The sequence below is a fragment of the Peromyscus eremicus genome, chromosome 2, assembly GCF_949786415.1.
Source record: "Peromyscus eremicus chromosome 2, PerEre_H2_v1, whole genome shotgun sequence".
NCBI lineage: Eukaryota > Metazoa > Chordata > Mammalia > Rodentia > Cricetidae > Peromyscus > Peromyscus eremicus.
In genome coordinates this window covers 124302973-124324140 of record NC_081417.1, presented here as the reverse complement: position 1 = coordinate 124324140, position 21168 = coordinate 124302973, and the positions used below count along the sequence as shown (strand labels likewise).

The following is a 21168-nucleotide window of genomic DNA, read 5'->3' as shown; positions in this document are numbered from 1 at the left end:
TACATGGAAATTGGGAGTTTGTTGTCATTTCTACTTAAAATACTGTATGTCTAATGACATCTATACACAAAAGTATACTTTCTACATTAGTTGTGTGTGTAATTAGGATAAATATTAACACCAACACAGACACTGAAAGTTCTTTTGTGTATACGGGGTATATATTTTCTGGAGCTGGATATTTAAATATATATATGAAATAGGATCATTACATCCATTTACATCAGATTTTGTTTTTTAAACATGGTCTAATGACTGAAGCAGGAATAGTAACTTATTTAATTTACCATAAATTTTTATACTAAAATGTTTATCATTTTAGAGAAATACAATTTGTATCTTTCTAAACACTAAAATTTTTCTTTTGTCTCTTTTTAATATCTTGTGATCTACAATTATCTTTTTCCCTTTGAGATACACCAGATTCTGAATTAAGAAGCAAAACACATGGTAATTTAAATTTCCATTCTAAATTTAAGAGTCATATGAGCCCCTGTCAACAAAAGACCAAATTTACTATAATTATGGATTATTTACACTAAAACAAAATAAGAAATCAATATGTAAATGTAATGTTTGTTGTAGCTAATGCAGCCAGCAATGACAGATTAGGTTCAAATAGCAATCAGTTTGAAAATCTGGCACATATGTAAATGAGCTAAGGCCTTGATGTTTACATATGATTGTATTTCATTGAGGATTTTAAAATTGTCTTGGGAACAGCATAAAAAATAAAATGTTAATCTATCCACTATAAATATGACGAGCTATTATCATAACCAAAACTCGGTTTTGCTCCTGTCCAGCTAAACTAACATGATACTAATAATTGTGAGCTGAAGATTACCTCATTCTTAATTAACACTCCGCTACAGTTGTTAACATCCTCCAAGACACCATGTTATCATCACCACAAGTTCTGTAACAATCTTAAAACCATGTTTAACAAAGGTTGGCCTCTTAGTCTGCAGCTACTTTTAATTGCTTTCTTTGTTGGCAATTAAATATGTCTAGATAAACAAATATTTCATTTTACATAATTCCTAATAACGTTTTTCAAGATAATTTCAAAGTCCAGGTGGCCTTATGCTTATAATTACTGTTTATCAATACAGTGATATATTGGATTCAACAAAATGTCTCAACCAAAGTATCTAAGATTAATCAAAACATGGTAATTAGTGGTGATATTGATACATTGAGATCTACAACAAGTAGAAAATAACGAAACTGTATAACCATAATTCCATTTGTTGAGGAAAAATTAAAAAAAAAAAGCACATTTGCATGTATTGATTTTCTTGCTTTGGGAATCAGTGAATAACTTTCTGGCTGTCCATTAAATAAGTTGTCATAAAGAATACCTGCAGCTCTTTTTCAAAGTGTGATGCTAACAAGCAAATCTCTATCAATAGGCAGTAAACTGTATAAATGGATTTGGTACATCACTCCAATTAGATGTGCTGTGATCATCATTGAGGCTTTAATTGGAGATAGGTTGCGTTTTTCATCCAGAATGCCATTTTCTTAAAATGAGCTGCTTTTAAAGGGCTTCTTATTAAAAACATTTACCAATACAATACCTTAAAATCTTACTTTAAAAAGTCTAATAATAATGTTAATTAAAATTAAACTGACTGTATCAATTTATTCCTGAGGAATGACAAGTTATTTTAAGAATCATATCAAATCATGCATTGTTCTGACTGTTAACACTAGTTTCTTAAAATATTTTTGGAAATAAATATCATTTGTGAAAGCAGAGGTCTAGGAATGTGATCAATATGACTGTGATTCTTTGAAACTGACATTTTGGTCTATTTTTTTAAGTATTTCATATATGTTTGAGTTGTTCAAACCTTCTATAGCTTACAAAATCAGTAAATAAATTTGATAGACAATTAAGACTAGTCTATTTTTCTTTGTAATTTTGTTAAATTTTGCTGACTTGAACACACAAGTCCACAATTATTGTATATTCTTGGAAAATTGTTCCTCAGTCTTATTTGCCTTAAAATGAAGCTGAGATATTATTAACATTATTATAGTACATTCTTTTAGGTAATATTAGCCTGGAATACTTAAGGCATAATTTCCTTCTTATTTTCTATTTTCTCTGCTACTACCTTAAAGGAGTTTTTGGAGATCCAAATTTAGAATTTCTGTCTTGGATTTTTGGTTTGTTGTTGCTGTTTTGTTGCTACGAAATGTTCCTGTGTAGCCCTAGCTGACCTAATATGAGCTAAATTGCTTCAATCTCTGCTTCTAAGACCCTGGACTAAGGAGATTGCAGGCCTACCACACCTAGCCAAGGCATCTGCTTTAATAAAGAAACTTAATTCTATCTTATTTATAGATATTGTTAATATAATTGATTTGTTTTGCCATTGCATGTTTTCTTTACTGTTGTTTTCCTACACTTACTTTTAAATGTCTAGCTACTGATACATTACGGTTTTTTTTTATTTCCTAGACAAATTTAGGTTGCTTTCTTTAGTTTTTACCACCATTAGTTGTGATATTGATACCTAAGCTTAGTTTTTTTTAAATATGGACTAAAGATAATCAGACTATCTACAACCGTCTTTAAAGAAGAAACTATACATGTCGTATCTCTGTCCTCACCTCACCTTTCACTTCAGGTTCCTCAATGAAAAATGTGGGTAGAAATCTACTAATGATTTACTGTAATGATTTAAGAAAAATAATGTGTGCAAAGGGCTTGGCAGAGAGCCAGCCTTCATGAATGACAATTAAGTCACTTATCAAATACTTTACATTTTCTTGATATCCTTATTCTCCTTTAAGTAATACAATATATATTCTTATTCTCCTTGGAGTTTCTATTTCAGTATTTTCCATAACTTGGACTTTGTCATTGCTACTATAACTATTAAAATCCAGAACTCAGAAACATTCTCCATTTGGCCCCAATCAGCTCTCTACCTTTCCTACTGCCTCTAACCCTGCTAGCTAACTTGATTTCAATACTTTATCCTAGACTCCGATCCTACTCAGAACTGACCCTTGAAATTACCCTTAGAATCATATGTAGAAGGCCTAAACTCCAATTTGATGCTATCTGAAATATGGTCTTAAGGAGGTAATTCAAGTCATAAGGTTGAAGCCTTAATCCAATGTGATTGGTGTTTTTATAAGAAGAAAGGAAAAAGAACAGTTCAATCACTTTTTTTTTTTTTTCCCCTGCAAAGCAAGGATACTATGAGAAGCTGGCAATCTACAAGTCAGGAAAATGCCTTCATCACAAACTGACCTGGCCTGCATTTCTATTTTGGACTACAAATCTGGAGAACTAAAATTGGGTTGTTAAGTCATCTAATTTATGGTATTCTGTTACAGATGCTCCTGCAGACTAACATTCCCATACCCTTCAGGCCACCCACCAGGCTTTGTTTGTTTTACTTGTTTGAATTGTTCCTATTTACTGTCTTGTTCTCCTCCTATTTCAAGTAATTCTGTCTCTTAAACCTACTTCCCTTTACAACCAAGTATTCTGTGAATGTAATTTGTTTTCACTTCTAACTTATTCTTTAAAATATACCAAAATCCAATACTTAGTTCTATTTCTCAACCAAAATTTACCTTAACAAAATCTATTACTTAAATTCTCAACTAAATGACCTTTTTAGCAATTATCATGTTACTTAGGCTATGCTTCAGCATTTCATACTGTTTTCACTTGAGACTGTGCCTATGTGGGCAGTTATACAGTTTTCCCAGAAAAGTGATGAGTAAGTTCTAAACACCTAACTCCGAATTACACGCGACACATAAATGAAGGCCTCTCAGAAAACCGGGGCGTGCAAGCTTGTAAAAGAAACTTCTAAGTTATCTAAACATCTTTAAAAATTGAAAGGTTGAAAACAGATTCTAGGAAAAGGTACAGTAAGAAAGACTGCTGAGAAACGAACTCTCAAGAATACCAACATTTAGAGCAAATGAGAGGGGAAATGAAACACTACAAAGGAGACAAAATGGAATAGTCTGAATTTCTGGATTAGAACAAGCAATAAAGTGTAATTAAGAAAATTATCTGAAAAGGAAAGAAATTTTTAAAGGCCTAATATCTTTAATGACTAGGCTACAAGCTCATTGAGAACACAGTTTGTCTTTTATCTACTAATTAATAAAAACACATTGATGAACTTAATCATTCCTATAATAATATAATAATAATAACATTTCCCTTTTCTAATTTTATTATAAATTATAATTTGATTTGAAGTTGTGCCACAGATATAATGCTTCACTCCTTCAATTTATTACTGAACTGTAACTAATTTAAAATGCTTTTCAACTGTTACACAGATTATGACCAACATCTTCACTCTTAAATTCTCAGCTTGAAATTTTGTTGTCTAAAAATCAACTTTACACTAAAATAATTCTGAACTCAATTACAGATGCTGATATAATTTATGTTGTAATTTTTGGGGCCAGAAAAGAAATTGTCAATACAAAGACTCAATTACCAGGCACCCCCTAGTGGCAGCAAAATCAACAGAGGAAGGTAAGAAGACATAGAGGTAGAATTTTCTTTACAGTTCTGACCAAAACTTAAAGAAAATCATGTCAGTTAATTTAAAAACATGTTACTTTATATTATGTTTTAGTAAATAACTTACAATATACTATCACTGAGAGAAAAATACAAAGTTTTTTATAAAAGTGAATAAACATCTACAAAAATGAGCCCTGACCTTTTAGGAGGTCTCAATTAAATACACATTAATACTTTTTCAATGCCATATGTCTCTTCATACTACATCATTTGTCTGTCTTTGAATATATTCTCTTTGTTCCTACCCATGAGACATCATCATTGAAATTTGGTAAAAGTCAATAAGCCAACTAAAAAACAGTTTTTCATTCCCCAATAAGCACTGAATTTCAGCAGTACTGTAGGCCCTACAAGCCTAGGGATTACTTAGTAATCGGAGGTCAGCTACATGACAATGAAGAAGACAATTTCCATTAGCCCAGCATGACATTCTAGTGACAACAAAATCAGCAGGTGAACATAAAGACCATGAAACTCCAAAGTCCGCTTGAAATTAGTTTGGGGATAATATAAAGACTCAGAAAAACCAGTTTTGTCACTAGCACAATCAGTATATGCACACCATGTGCTTCATTTACTACTACTACTAAATTTAATTTGTAACTAAATACTAGATTACTATACACGTGTATTGAGTTCTATAAGAATTAAAAGCAACAATGAGTCTCTCTATCCTAAGTAAAGAAAAAATTCTATGAGAACCTAAGTAGGTGTTTTTCTAGCTTTATCCTGTAGAAGTTACTGTATTTTCCTCAAACTTTGGCAATAATAGACTGGTGTTGTATTTATTCTTTCTACTCCCTCTAATCCTTCTCCTTCAGTCAAAGAAGGGCCATTCTGACTCTCCCCTCCATTCCCCGTAAGTGTTCACAAGGAACTCAGAACCCTAAATACAGTAGATAGTACTCAGCAATAGCTCTATTCTGTTTTGATTATTTCTAATATACAGGCATTTCCAACAGATATTTCTTTGAAAGAGGATTCTACCAGGAAATCAAATGCATAATCTAAACCAATAGTGTGAAAACTAATACACTTAACAGTTGGCAGTAAGTTAAAGCTTCCATAAAATATTTATTACACTATACACAACTTATAAAAATTTCCCATCAAATTTTTCCTTTTTGATTTCCAGGAAAAGTAAATACCTTACCCAGCATGACTAGATGATGAAGGTGGTGGCAAGTCTGGTGTAAGGACATAAAGACTGTTGTTTTTTGGCAAGTGTAATGATTTTAAGACCGTCTGAAATAGAAAAAAAAAAAAAAAAAAAAAAGAAGAGAAAACAAAAATAAATGTTGACTTTGCACATTATTAATTTTTACAATTCTTGAATGTTTGGCAACTTTTAGGTTGGTCTTTCATCTTTTGGTAATTTCCTAAATATAACAGAAGAGCAGCTAAATCCAAACAATCTTATTTCCGCAATTTTTACTGCAAATTACTACAAATCTGAGCATTTCAGTACAATATAAACTTTTAGCTCATTAGAGATGCATATAGATAAGAGTATAATTAAGAGTCATTAGTTTCTCCACTGAAGTATAAACATGCTATAGCAAAAATCTGTATAGGCTTTCAGAAAATTTTAAGACCTAAAAAAGAATGATAGAAAGCACCTCAAACCAGGGATCTTTAAGGGTGAGGCGCTGTAGCCTAAGAGGTTATGTAACTTGGATGTGGACTCTAGTAAGAGTTACCTAGATCACTTTATTCTGACTCTAAAGATCTTTTTTTATTAAAAAGATATGTTGAGTCATACCCATACACAAACTTATTTAAATTTTACTGTCACAAAATTCATACATTTTAGACTCCCAATCTAAAGGTAAGTACTTGCTAACATGCTTTCTGACAGCTATGCACATTAGAAAATTCATTTTCACATCATGCACTCAGAGCATGCATTTTATTCACAGAATCTTACTGCATTACACCTCTGTACCAAGACCACCCTAATCACAAGAGTGGCTAAAATAACCTAGGCATCCTAATTTTTTTTTTTTTTGGGAGGGGGGTATGGGGGAGCTTATGTTTTAGTAGGATTAAAGTAATCTATATAGTTGAAAATTAGAAGGTGATAGTTTTTTGATTTTGGGTTTTTTGTTTGTTTGGTTTTTTTTAACTAAAGATAAGGCAGGGGGCAGGGATGAAGAATATGAGTTAGGGGAGCTTTGCAATTTTAAAATGATCAGAGACTCTGATCATTGAGCAAAGATTTGAAGGTGGCAAGGCAACAAATAAAAATATACAGAGAAAGCACTTGAGACAAAACAGCCAGTACAAATGTTTAAACAAATAAATAAATGTAATTTTTAAGTTAAAAAACATGGCAGAAATAATGTATTGAAGGCATGAGTTGGAGGATTGTTGGGAGCTAGAATATTAATAGAGATGAATTAAAAGGTGAGAACTGTTAAGCAAAAAACAAACAACAGAAAATTGAAATGAAGATGAAAGCTCCTGCCACTCTGAGTCCAATGTTAAAAAGCATGGAGAAATGAGTGAGGCAAAGAATGGTGAAAGATTTGTGTAGGGAAAAGGTCCAAGTAACTAGGTGGCCAAGGTAAGACTAATTTACAAGGTAGTGAAATTAATAAGAGGGGTTGGAGAATGCTCATCAGTTAAGTGTGCTTGCTTGCTGTTCTTGCAAAGAACCAGTTTGGTTCCCAGTACCTTGGCCCAGCTGTTCACAACCATCTGTAACTCCAGTTCCTGGGATCTAACACCCTCTTTTGGCCTCTGGAGACAGGTACACCCATAAATGCATACACATAAGCAAAAAATAAAATAAATATTTTTAAAATATTGTCTAAGTCTTAATGGAATTTAAAATTAAATTAATAAGAATTAAGACAAAGAATAATTATAAGCCAGAAGTTCACAATCATAAGGAAATGAGATGATAACTTTAATAAGTTATCAAAGGTGATATAACCTTTTGACATAAATTCAAAGCTAAAGAAATTCTGATAGAAAAGACTGATAATGATCTAGAAGTAAAAATGGAGATATATATTTTTACAATTTATTTCAATTGTATGAGGACTGCCAAAATAAAACTAACACTAAGAAGACTACAAAGGAACAAATTTCTTAAGGAAGGTGGCTTTCACTCAGAGGAAGACAGTAAAGGAAATGTACATAGAAGAGTTTAATAAAAGTAACTTTGCTAATGATGGATTAGTTCCACAGCACATAGCAAAAAGCCTTATGGCACTGTAGAGGAAGGAGAAATAAGCCAGGTGTAGGATGTGTAGTCTATGAAGATTCAAGAGAGGAGTGATTTGGAAATCTCACACTCCTTACAGTGATTGACATAAACAAGTGAATGGTAGCAAAGTCAATCCTGGCAGTGTCAAAACAAATAATGGCAAGGCTCTAAGTGTTAAGAAGCAAGGAGTGCTTAAGGAATCCTTAAATAAGGATTCCTTAATTCTGCAGATGGAGAAAAAGACACCTGGAGAAAGGTGATCTTACCCAAGCAGGCCACAGGAAGAACTTTTAACTGCTCCATGAGAGGGCCCATCTTACTAAGTGCAGTCTTAAATAAAAATAAATACCCTAATTATTTACATTAGAATGGCATTTCTGTTGTATTTTACTTCTCTTCTCCTCCTTCCTCTTTATGTTGTCTATTACCCATTCAATTAACTTCACAACCTATTAATGGTTTATGGTGCATGGTTTGAAAAACAAACACCACAATACACAATTACCTATAAGAGTCTACCCCAGGAGACACCAAAGATAATTTTATGTCAAATATGTAACACCTTTTTGAAATTGATATGTACTCTCGATAATGTTAGCATGCAAACAAAGTGCATATATATATATATATATATATATATATATATATATATATATATACATACATACACACACAGGAGAATCACCTTTACCTTTATCCTTTATTACTTTGTAGACTAAAGAAAATACTCTTAGTATTCAATCAAGTCATTATCGTACTTTATTTTTAATCCACTACCCAATGATTCTCCACTAAATGCTCCCCATCAAAACACACATGGCATGATTAAATAAAATGGACCTTTTCTTTAGGCCAATTATTCATGCACTAATCCATAAACTTTTATTTGATACTGATATACCAAGAATTCTATAAGCGCTGATGAAGAAACAGATATGGCCCCTCTTCTTATAATGTTATGATGGAGAATCATGGGATGAGAGCCAAATGAGAAATGTCTGTTACAGAGGTAGTATAAGTCTAAAACTCAAAAGATAGAAAAAGAGCCATTTATATAAAGATTTGGAGGTAATAATGGTTCCAGAGAATTGAACATTTTCTGTCAGGGATTGGGTAAAAAACTTAATCCTGGTTTAAAAAAAAAATTTTTTTTTAAATAAGCTATAGCATAGAAGATGAAGGTTTAAAAACTCAGGGGATACTGTAAAGTTGAGGAAGGAGTAAAACTGTGTTTCAACAAATAAGCAATATACTGTTTTTAAAAGATCATTCTGGCTTCTAAGCAGGGAATGAACTAGAAATATCCATTAAAAAGAAGCTAAGAAAATGATGGTGCAGTCCAGATAAAGATACTAACAGTCTAGATTAGGCAACTGTAACAAAATTACTGAAAAGTAGCCTTAGTTGAGGTATATTTTAGAAGTAAATCAATAGGATTTCCCAAAGTATCCTCTGTGCTATTTTGTGAGGTGTTGTGAGATAAAGAAAAAGACTCCTGGCCACAATCTCTGCTTTACCAGTGGCTACACAAGGTTGCCACTGATTGAGGACTAGTGAAAACAACATCAGAGAGAATCGGGGTTCTCTTTAGATCATGTTTGTTTGAGATGCCAGTAAGATACGCAAGTACAGAGTTGGATATGGTGATTGCACATCCATAATCTCAGCTCCTGGGAAGGGGAAATATACACAATGTGGCAAACTGTCATGCGTTGTTTGAGTTCATTCAAGAGGCTGGCTCAGGAAGCAGGGCTGTCCTCCACCATTTCAAACCCAAGCAGGAATGTCTCAAAGTCTTTCAAGGTCTGTGAATAGGCTGCCTCCCCTAATACTGTTAGGGAGAGAAGATAATAGCAAAACAGACCAAGAGTAAAAAATTTTGTCCTTGAAAAGAGCTAGAAAGTAAAAACATTTCCAACAGGTGTTACTATTATTTATCCACAGCAGGAACATGCCTACAGTGAAAAAAGAGAAGCATGAAGCTCAGCTATGGGAAGCTCAGTTAGGTGGAGAAAACTCCACTGTGAGTGTGCTTCAGATGACTGCCTCATCTTCCCTGGTCAATTTTTGCTGGGTGTTGCAAGCACCCAGTTTGATGATGTTATCTCTAACAGTTGCTATTTGTCCTTTTACTTGGAAGTCTCACCTAGGGGTGGGAGTGAGGGGACACTATGGATGGAGAACTCCAGCTAGCCGCCTTAAAGGGGCTTCCCCAGTCAATTTTCATTGGATATTTTGAGTACCAAATTTGACGATGTTTTGCTTTCTTTCTATCTAGCTAGCTAGCTATCATTCACTATTTATTCTCTTACTTTGGGTTGCTATAAACTGTAATGCAGTCATTCATGCAAAACTGAAAATATGCTATTGTAGATCCTTCTCCAGACTGTACAGAACAGACGTGAAGACAGAAAGATCTGAAGTTCAAAGACAGCTTTAGCTATGTAGTTTAAGACTAGTCTGTGCTACATGAGATCTTATCTCAAATAATCAGTAAACAGAGAAAAGAGGAAAAGGGAAAGGAGGAAGAGAAAGAGGAAGGAAAAGAAGATATGCAAATATGAGTTAATTGTCAATTTAAACATGTAAATTCACTGAGGTATAGTGTGGAAATATAAATTTGGAAGCAATCAAAAACTTAATAGCTTGAGAATAGAAATCCCACATGGAAGGATATATAAATAACTGGAAGTATTGTTCTAGCCAAAAGACTGTCCAAATACTAGAACAATACCTTAAGAAGATTTTCAAAATGACCATCCTTCTTCTAACAAACTACTGAAAAAGAATGTAATATTATTTTATTACCAAAGGTTTCTAAATTTTAAAAAAAAAATCTGTATAAATGATTTCATTCTTGCTGTTTATTTCTATCAAGGTTGTTGAATTACTTATCAGCACCTTTTAAAAACCCTGTATACCAGAATAGACAAGGACGAGAAGTGAACATGAGTTAATAAAGAGCTTCCTTAGGATGTGAACAGCCCTGGGTTTCAACCTGAGGACTACATAGCACCAAGAAGCAACACACTAAGGACATGGGATAAACCTAGCTGTTTTTATATGGTGTATGTGAGTTAAAATAGCTTTTATGTTTTTAAATGATTGGGGAGGGATCAAAAGAGCATTTTATGACATGAAATTTCATAACATTAGAATTCTGTGTCCATGAGTAAAGTTACACCAGAAAAATGTTATGCTTGCTTTTCACACATTGTCAGGGGTGATCTCACGCTTTGGGAATAGAGCAGAATAGTAGTAATAGAGGCTGTATAAAATTTAAATATGTATTACCTGACTATACAGAAGAGGCTTGCTGACCTCTAGTATAGTACAGTACATCATTAACTGTATTAAACTTTAAAGTTTTCTTACCTATCTGGAATTCTAGTCAATGTCTCAATGAAACATAAGACCAACTCAGTATATAAATTTTGATACTTATATATAATTTATAAGCACAACTTACCAAAAAACATTCACAAAATAATGAAACCAAAGGATTTTACTTATGCCTGGCTGTAGAAATATAAACTCAGCAATAGTGTTAAGATTCATAATTACTTCTGCCTTAAAAACACAAAACTAACTCATTTCTTTCTCCATTCCTCTTCTCTCTCAAGAAAGAAAAGTGAAATATTTTATACATGAGGCTGGGTTTAAGGGGTCCAAAACAATAGCCACTATTACTTGAAAACTACTGTACCTTCTGTAAATTCTCAAGATATTAATTCATTCCATGCACCTGCCACTAACCAAGGAAATGAAGAAATATTCTTACCATTTAAATTTTCCAAGTTTTAAAAGTTTCCTATTATCTTTGTTCCATATGCAATACTTGGCATAAATGTACACAGTGTGTGTGACTTCTTTCAGGCCAGTAAGTAATTGGTCAGTAAATTATTATTCCAGGGCACTCACTGATACCCTAAGAGGTTTGAGAAAAAGGTAAATGCTCTCAAAAAGGTACCAACCTTCTAAAAAAAAATACTTAGAAATAGAAAACCATGCCACATAGTGTTTCTATCTGCACACTTAAACTCATTTAAAACCATTATTGGTTTATATGAAATTACTTAACTTGAAAAATATCTGGGAATTAAACTAAATAGCTACTACCAAATTTACTTCTGACATATATAAATTATCTAAAACTAATCTTTCAGGACAAACATGGTAGTGCTTGCCTAAAATCCCAGCATTTGGGGGAAATAAAGAAAGGCAAGGGGACTGGAGAGATGGCTCAGAGGTTAAGAGCACTAGCTGCTCTTCCAGCGGTCCTGAGTTCAATTCCCAGCACCCATATGGCAACATACAACTGTCTGTAACTCCAGTTCCAGGGGATCTGACACCTTCACACCAATACACATAAAACAAAGTTTAAAAAAAAAAAAAGGCAGAAGGATCAGGAGTTCAAGGCCATCCTCAGCTACATAAAGAGCTTAATGATCAGACTGCACTACATTAGATCCTGTCTCATAAAACAAGCAAGCAAGCACACAAACTAAAACAAATTTTAGACATTACTTAGCTAATCATATAACTTAGTTTTCTTTTATTTCTAGTCAATTAAGAAACTCACACTGTCTTCCACATCTCCAGTCTTCCAGCCTTTTAACAGCATTTTAGGTACAGGTATCTGAAGTTCATTTTCTAGAATCTGTTTAATCTCTCCTGTACAAATAAAAAGAGACCAAATATAACTAACAAAGAAACATAGTCTATCATTGACTATATCAGTATAAACATCAATATCTGGTATACAATATATAGTCAACAACATTTGACTGATGAATAAATGCTTAAAAACTCAGTACTCAAAATTTAAAATATTCTTGACCAAACAACATGATACTCCATTGAAGAACCTGGGCTTCAAAATTAATGACAAAAATATTTCACAATTATTAAATAGCTAATTATATACTTCACTTTTATAAAAGCATAGCTTTCTAAAAAGAATACATATCAGTGGTTAAGAATTTGAACAGAAAACAAACCAACAAACAATACTATTAGGAACATAAGTGAAATCATATTGTGTGATTTGGAATAATGTAATGATTGCAAGATAGGAGCCAGCCACAAGGCAGCTCTCATATAAGCCAAGCGTAAGACAGGTTCTGATATATTAATGAACCAGCCCTAAGCTGTGAGGCCTGGTAACCTGAATAACAAAAACTGGAACTTTGGAGATGGCCCTTGATCTCACTGCAATGCTCATAACACAGCATCTCAAGCTTCTGTACTGATTCCCACAAGCAAGGAGACTTTGAGATTGGCCACATGTGGCACTGGCAGCCTTCAAGTTTCCCAGACTATTGCTCAATTCACACATGCCTGCCTGTCAGCACTAGCTGCTGGCCAAAGCTTTCAAAGACCTTCTGGAACTTCCAACAGTGCCATCTTCTAGGCTTGCCACAGCTCAAAGGAGCTCACAGCAAATACTAGTCTCAGCTCTCAAGCTTGCTCCTGAAGCACCCTCACCCAGAGTGGGTTCCCCAGCCTGCAGCATTTCCTGTCCATCCCATTCTCCTTGGTGAGATGTCTATTTACATAAGACTACCTTAATCTTTATAATATCAAGAAATTGTAAAGAAGGTTTCTGTGGATAAACAGAACATATTCAAAAGGCAAATCTCATGTGGACATTCTAATTGCCAAGTGCCTTACAGCCCACCAGATCTGCTCTGCACAAATGCCTACCATGTGCCCAGCATATGACAAGAGTAGTACATAGAGTACAAAACATAAGATGCCTCAGTATAAGGGAAGCACATTTTGCAAAGAAAATTTGGATTAACATTTTGCTTGAGGGAAATACAGTCACTTGCTTGTTCTTACAACTGCATCTATAAAATAGAAGATAACTTTGCCTAGTTCATCTACCCATAGGGTATGAGAATGAAACAAGAACACACACTTTAAAATAACTGAAAAAACCTGAAGGCAATATATATATGATCTAGAAGACAATTTAAAATGTGTTGAAACACCACAGAGTTCCAGAAGAGGGAGAGAGGGAAACTACTGAATCAAATAGCCAAAAGCTTTATAAGGCAGACAAAACTTAAATTCAGCATGAAGTGTATGTAACTGAAACTAATCCAAAGCACAGCTGAGCTGCACAGGACAGCCAAATCAAAATGGGCAAGAACTCCATTTAGTGAAAACAAAAGACTGAAAGGCCAAAATAAAATTAAATTAAATTAAGGGAAAAAACGCTGATGAGACATGTCAAGAAAGTACAATTTTCCTATTAATTCATAAGTTCTTTTATAGGAATTAAGTCTACTAAAAATATGTATGGGCTGGCTTCAGGCATTCCACTGCTTTAAGTTGATTTGAATTTGCAAATCTTTCTTATATTTATCTGCCTATTATGAGTTGCTGCTAGTCTATAATTAAAATAACACATAATCCTATTGTTTTTATATTAAATACAAAACAACTGAATGCTAAAACTGGGGAAACAAACCAATGATGAGAAAATGAAAAGAGAAAGAATTTTATGTTACACAAGTTCCATAAAAACACCACTGCAGGGTTGGGGATTTAGCTCAGTGGTAGAGTGCTTGCCTAGCAAGCACAAGGCCCTGGGTTTGGTCCTCAGCTCTGAAAAAAAAAAAAAGAAAAAGAAAAAAAGAAACACCACTGCTTAATCAGCAACACCACATCAGTCATTCATGGCCTTGAGGACTCATTTTTTACTTTAAGAAAAGACTGGGACAGTAGGATGGCTCCATGAGTAATGGTACTTGCTGTCAATACAGAAGACCAGAATTTGATGTCTGGTAGAAAGAGAGAAATGCCTCAGAAAAGTTGTCTTCTGATGTATACACACATGCCATGGCATGTTCACACCACATGCACACGCACACACACACACACACACCAAACTAAAATGCAATTTTTAAAAATTAAGTCCTTTTGTGCACTCTAAGTAGTAACTAGCCATCCAAAAAATAAAAAAATTAAAAAAGGGAAGAAAGAAAATCTGGTTCAACATTGTATCTGTAGAAGCATGAATCAATCTTGGCTCCCAAAAATGTCAATGCTGACAAATACTCTGTTTGTGGACAGTAGAAAAGTAAGTCACATTTGCTACCCAAACACGTATAAACACGGTCTTTCCTTTCATGGATAAAGGTGCTATTTATAGAGCTGTCCTCGTCTGGGCATATGCATCTGCAAGGCTGCCCAGTGCTTTCCTCTTAAAACTTATCTTCACCAGACACCTCTTCCTTAAACTCTTGAAAACATTCAGGCTTCCTGACTTAAAAGAAGTTCTTAGTATGAGGGAGTAAAAAAACAAAAAGTCTTAAAGTCCACATTATTCTTTGCAAAAAACCTGGATGAGAACAAAATAAAACTAAACCCCTTTGTTCCATATGCATAGTGGAATAGAAAATAAAACCAGTTAACCAACTTTTCTCCTCTCCCTTGCTTTTCATAGTATCTACATAATTCTGTTAGATTTCTCACTATTCTACTCCCTTTTTCTATGAGATCCACTTTGTTAGTGTTCATATGTGACAGAAGATGGGATCTTTATCTTTCTATACTTTACTTAGTATAATGTCCTATATTTGCATCCACTTAGCCCCAGATGACAGGATTTCATTCCTTTCTACCGAATATTTCCTTGTGTCTACATCATATCTTCTTTTCCTATCATTTTTTTTATTTAAAATAAAACAATTTAAATCTTAACTTTGAAACCCTTTTTTTGTGTGTATATTGTGAGGGCAAACATGCAAAGCACACACAAAGAAGTCAGAGGTCAGCTTCATTAAAGTTTTCTCCTTTTACCCTGGCAGAAGAAACATTTTCTTTTCCTATAATATCTCTGTCTGATCTTACTATTAAGGCAATGCTGGTCTCAAAAACAGATTGCAAACATGTTTCATCTTTCTCTAATCGTAAAGTATTGGCAGTATTCTGAAATATTAGACAGATTCGGTCAGGAAGCCATCTACCCTTGAAGTTTTCTTGATGGGAAGGTATGGACTTTCAGTTCAATTTACAGATTTGATGCTCACATTAAATATTTACATAAATACATATATTACAAATGCACACTTATATACAAATCTTCTTAGCAGTCAATGTTATATTTTCAGGTATCTCTTTCCTTCCCAACATGAATAATCTCTGTCTTCTCTAACCTTGTTCATACTAGCAAGATTACTGATTTTTTTTTTTTTTTTTTTTTTTCGAGACAGGGTTTCTCTATGTAGCTTTGCGCCTTTCCTGGAACTCACTTGGTAGCCCAGGCTGGCCTCGAACTCACAGAGATCCACCTGGCTCTGCCTCCCAAGTGCTGGGATTAAAGGCGTGCGCCACCACCGCCCGGCCGATTACTGATTTTTATTAACCTCAAAAAAATGCCTCAAAAAAATGCCTTTAAGTTTTATTCCTTCTTTTACTTATGAATTTTCTATTTTATTAACTTCTGCTTTTATACATGGTGTTTTCTTTCTTTACTTCTTAATATCTTAACAGTTTTATGAAGAAATGGTTGACACATAAACAGTGCAAACTTAAAAACAATAATCTGATCAATTTTAACAAATTTACCCAATAATGAAACTACCACAATCAAAGTCATAAACTGACCTCCATTTCCTAAGGTTTCCTTGGTAACTCCTCATGCCATCCTACTTCCTCCTCAGGGAACTTATCCTTTAAGGTCTGCTGGGCTCCCTATTTCTTTCCTTACCGCCTGAACCCAGTACTTTTTGCTGTGTGTACTTCACTTCCCACTCTTTCTATCGCTATTTCTTATAATTCATTGATATTTTCCTCAACAGCTAATTTAATTCACCTGAGTAATTATGTGCATGCATGCTATTGAGCATATGTATGTGATATTGAGATATATATATGTGTGTGTGTGTGTGTGTGTGTGTGTGTGTGTGTGTGTGTGTGTGTGTGTGTATGTATATAATGCATGAACACGGGTATTCGGGTGCAAACAACTGCACGCCCACATGCAGAAGCCAGGGAAGACATCAGTTGTGTTCCTCTATCACTCTCTGCCTTACTGCCTTGAAATCTGTCTCCTACTGAACCAGAAACTCACTGCTTCAGCTAGGCAGGCAGGCCACAGAGCTCTTAGGATCTGCCTGTCTCCACTTCCAAATGCCAGGGTTATAGACACATGCAGCTATGCTCAGCTTTTTTACATGGCTGCTGGAGATTCACGCAGGCTGAAACTTTTTAAATTGTTGACTGACAACACAAAATACTTGTGGGAATACTGTATTCTTTAACAATGACATTTGCATTTTTTAAAAAGCTACCTTCCCTTCAACACGGGCTTCATTATGTAAAAATGGAAGTGGGATTATATAGATCACTTTCAGGGTACGGCTCCTTATTATTATGGTGTCAGATTCATCTTCCCCGCTGCCTGCAGCATTAGTCTGGTCTCCTTGATTGTTAAGTAGTACTCTTTACACAGCTATACCACAGCTGCCTATTTGTCTGTTGGAAAAATGGTTTGGGTGTTTCTATTTGGGAATTATTACAAATAAAGATACTATGAACTTCTATCTGCAAGTTATTTGTTATGTGTATGCTTTCAACTCATGGCTAGGAATAGAACTGTTTGGTCATATAGCAAGCCTATGTTTTAATTTATAAGATTTCCAAATTACTTCAGAAGTGTTTTCCCATTTTGCATTCTTGTCAGCAATGGATAAGTCTTCCATTGCTGTGCATTCTTTGCAGCCCTTGGTATTTAGTTTACGTTTTACCCATGCAAATTTGTACATAAATATATCTCATTGTGCTTTAGTTTACACTTCCCCAATGACTAATGACATCGAGCATACTGTCACATTATATCCTCCTAAACAAAGCATTTACTTGATTCCTTGCCTGTTTTACATTAGCGTGTCCTATGAAGTTTGAGTTTTGAGAACTCTTCACATGCTCAGGACAAAAGTCCTCTAGAAGGTATGTTTTGCTAATATTCTCTTACAATGTTTTTCAGGTAGTACATAATTTTAAAGCTCTTAACCCCTTATGCTCATGACTATTACTCTTCATTTGACATAAACCACTTTCAGTCCTTCATCTGTGCTCTCCCTCTGTCTACGATACACTTTCCTCCACTTTGTCCACATAACATATTGACACATATGTCATACTCTGGTCCTCTCTGAAATCTGTTCTGGCCAATCCCACAACCCTACTCACTCCCCTTCCAGTTTTTCTCAAAACACCAATTGAAACTGAATTAACTGCTTCCTTTTCAGCATCCTCACAGAACTCCGTGTGTATGCCTAGAAGAAAAAATTATTTCACTGTAGAAAGTATGTATTCTAGGATCAGTCAAAGACTGAATCCCTGATTTGGAAAGCCTCTAAACTTCAATTTACTCACTGTGACAAGGGTAAGAATGTGTTCCTTACTGTATTGTACTAACAGTGTGAACTAGACACTGTAGCATAGTGATTGGTATGAAAAAGAGAGTATGTGTGCATGCGTGTACATGGAAGTTATGAATGAGTGAATGAATAATAACTTTTATTTCTTTTACTTCTAGCCTTCTAGCTCAGCACAGATCAAGAAACTCCTCTACCATAAATGAACAAAATTTGGTAATATAAATTAATGACTTGCATGCTTTTTCTTTATCCTGACTCATTCCTTATTGATAGGATCAATCTTTTCAGTAATTGGGTTCTGGTTCAATGAGTGAGAAAAGTAACTTTATAGTATCAGAATGTCATCCAATTGTATATTTACTTTATTGTAAATAATGGTGAACAGCGGTCAACAAATAGTTTTACATTCCTTTAAAAAAAAAAAAGTCCTCTACATAAGGTCTGTCTTATTCACATACATCTCTATATGTTAGCACATTATTGCACACAAACTGATGAACAAATATCTGTGATGAAACGGACTTACCCAATTACATGAAAGACTTTTATAACTAACTTCCTAACTTTCAGCAATTGTTAAATATGGATCTCCTAATTTATTAATTGCTAAATATGAGACTTTGGAGAAGTAAAAAATTACTACTATAGCCACAACTATGTACATTTACTCCTTTAAAGGGGAAAATTTGTCATGAAAGAAAATAAATATTAGCAAAAGGCCTTGAAAAATACAAAAAAATAAAGATATTAGATAAAATTTCTATTATTCTGATTGTTGTCTTGCTTGAAAGATAACAAATGTTGACATGATGAGTAAATTTCTCAAAAGACCAATGTTAAATAAAGTAAAATTTACAGACTTCTAACAAAACAACAAACTGGTAACAGTAGGGAGTACGAGTGAGGAAAGAGGAAGACAGTTATTTCTTCTATATTTCCCTATTTAAAATGAGCACAGATTTTAAAATGTGAATCAATTAGAAAAATATCACATCTGAGCAAAAATCCAAAGAAGCTGTAATCATTATGCTGAAAGGCATCTATAAATCCCTGCTCACTGTAGCATCACTCACAGTAGCAAAGAAATGAAAGTAACCTAAATGCCAACAACAGATGAATGCGTATTATTTAATGGGCTATATGTATGTATGTAATAGAATACTATTCATCCTTAAGTGTGGTGGTATTGTGTTCCCCAAAATATTGTGCACCCTAGTAAACTTATCTGGGGTCAGAGAACAGAACAGCCACTAGATACAGAGGCCAGAATATAGTGGCACACACGCCTTTAATCCTATCACTTGGGAGGCAGAGATCCATCCGGATCTCTGTGAGTTTAAAGCCAGGCATGGTGACTCACGCCTTTAATCCCACGAAGTGAGCCTTTAATCCCAGGAAGTGATGGCAGAAAGCAAAAAGGTATATAAGGCGTGAAAACCAGGAAGTCTGGTTAAGCTTTTAGGCTTCTAGCAGCAGTTCAGCTGAGATTCATTTTGGATGAAGACTCAGAGGCTTCCAGTCTGAGGAAACAGGATCACCTGAGGAATTGGCAAGGTGAGGTGGCTGTGGCTTGTTCTGCTTCTCTGATCTTCCAGCATTCACCCCAATACCTGGCTCTGGGTTTGTTTTTATTAATAAGAACTTTTAAGATTTGTGCTACACTTAAGAACAAAATTCTGTCATTTGCAACCATAAAAACTAGCTAAAAAATAAAGTATGCATAATATTGCTTATATGTGAAATTTAAGAAAGAAAATGCATAGAAGCAGACAGTAGAGTGGTGGTTACTACAGTCTAGGAGAAAATTAAGGCTGAGGAAAGAGTCAGGGTAAGGAAAGGGGAACTGGTACTGGAGAGATAGCTTAGTGGTTAAGAGCACTGACTGCTCTTCCAGAGGTCCTGAGTTCAATTCCCACACCCACGTGGTGGTTCACAACCATCCATAATGAGATATGGTGCCCTTTTCTGGCCTGCAGAACACTGTATACATAACAAATAAGTTTTAAAAAAAAAAATCTAGGAAAGGGGAACTGTCAGTCAAAGGAGCAAAGGTTCAATCAGGTGGGAAGAATAATTCCAAATAATCTATTGCAAATTATGATGAATATAGTTAATAATGCATTTCACATTTCAAAATTGCTTTTAAAAGTGAATTTTACATTTTCCTAACACATATTGATGATATTAATTAACCTGATTTGTTCATTCTACAATGTATATATGAACAGACATATCACATTACACCTCATGCACACATATTTATATATAAAAGAATAAATGTCAGTCAAGAGCATGAAGCTAAGTTAAAGATATATTTCAATGACATAAATAAATACTATGCATATTAAAATTACAGTTCAATTCAGTTTAGCAAAATGTGCTGCTAACTTAGATTTTCAAATGACTCTGTACTTTGGTAGTACACAATAGCTGACGCAGAGTTCACAATTTGAGCACAGACCAACCCACAGTCACATACAACATACACGGCCTAGACTCCTCAAAAGTAAAATCTGTAACTGTATGCTCTATAGACTCTACAATATCTTCACAAGGTAAATAAGACAACTATGCTTCCCTTTTTACAATTACTAGTAACAACAACATCCTCCTCCCAAAAAACCTACTTAGTACTTATTATTCACAAAACATGTCTGAAGCTCTGGAGTGGTTAAGGCATTTGCCAAAGGTTACCTAGCTATTCTGATTCACAGGGTCGAGATAAAAACTAAAATTCACAGATTCTGGACAAAACTGGTTTATATAATGTGAACTACTTTTTCAGACTGAAAATGAATGTGGCAAACGCTTTGAATGTCTATTTTTAAGCTCATTCTTTTAAACTAAAATGGTATTCAATATAGTAAACATAGCTTTTTAAAAATAAATTAAGGGGCTCAAGAGATGGCTCAGCAGTTAAGAGCAGTTAAGGCTGCTCTTCCAAATGATGCTCTTCCAAAGGACCTGGGTTCAAT

General features: G+C 34.3%; 1 protein-coding gene across 1 annotated transcript in view; it reads right to left on the bottom strand.

Moving 5' to 3' along the window:
- Positions 1-21168, bottom strand: part of Faf1 (Fas associated factor 1) — a 335197-nt gene that overhangs the window by 229074 nt on the left and 84955 nt on the right. Inside the window, exons 5-6 of the mRNA XM_059254707.1 lie at positions 12379-12470; positions 5736-5827 (exon numbers count right to left, since the gene is read on the bottom strand). Coding sequence (XP_059110690.1) covers positions 5736-5827; positions 12379-12470 — 184 coding nt within the window. The remainder of the gene's footprint in view (positions 1-5735; positions 5828-12378; positions 12471-21168) is intronic.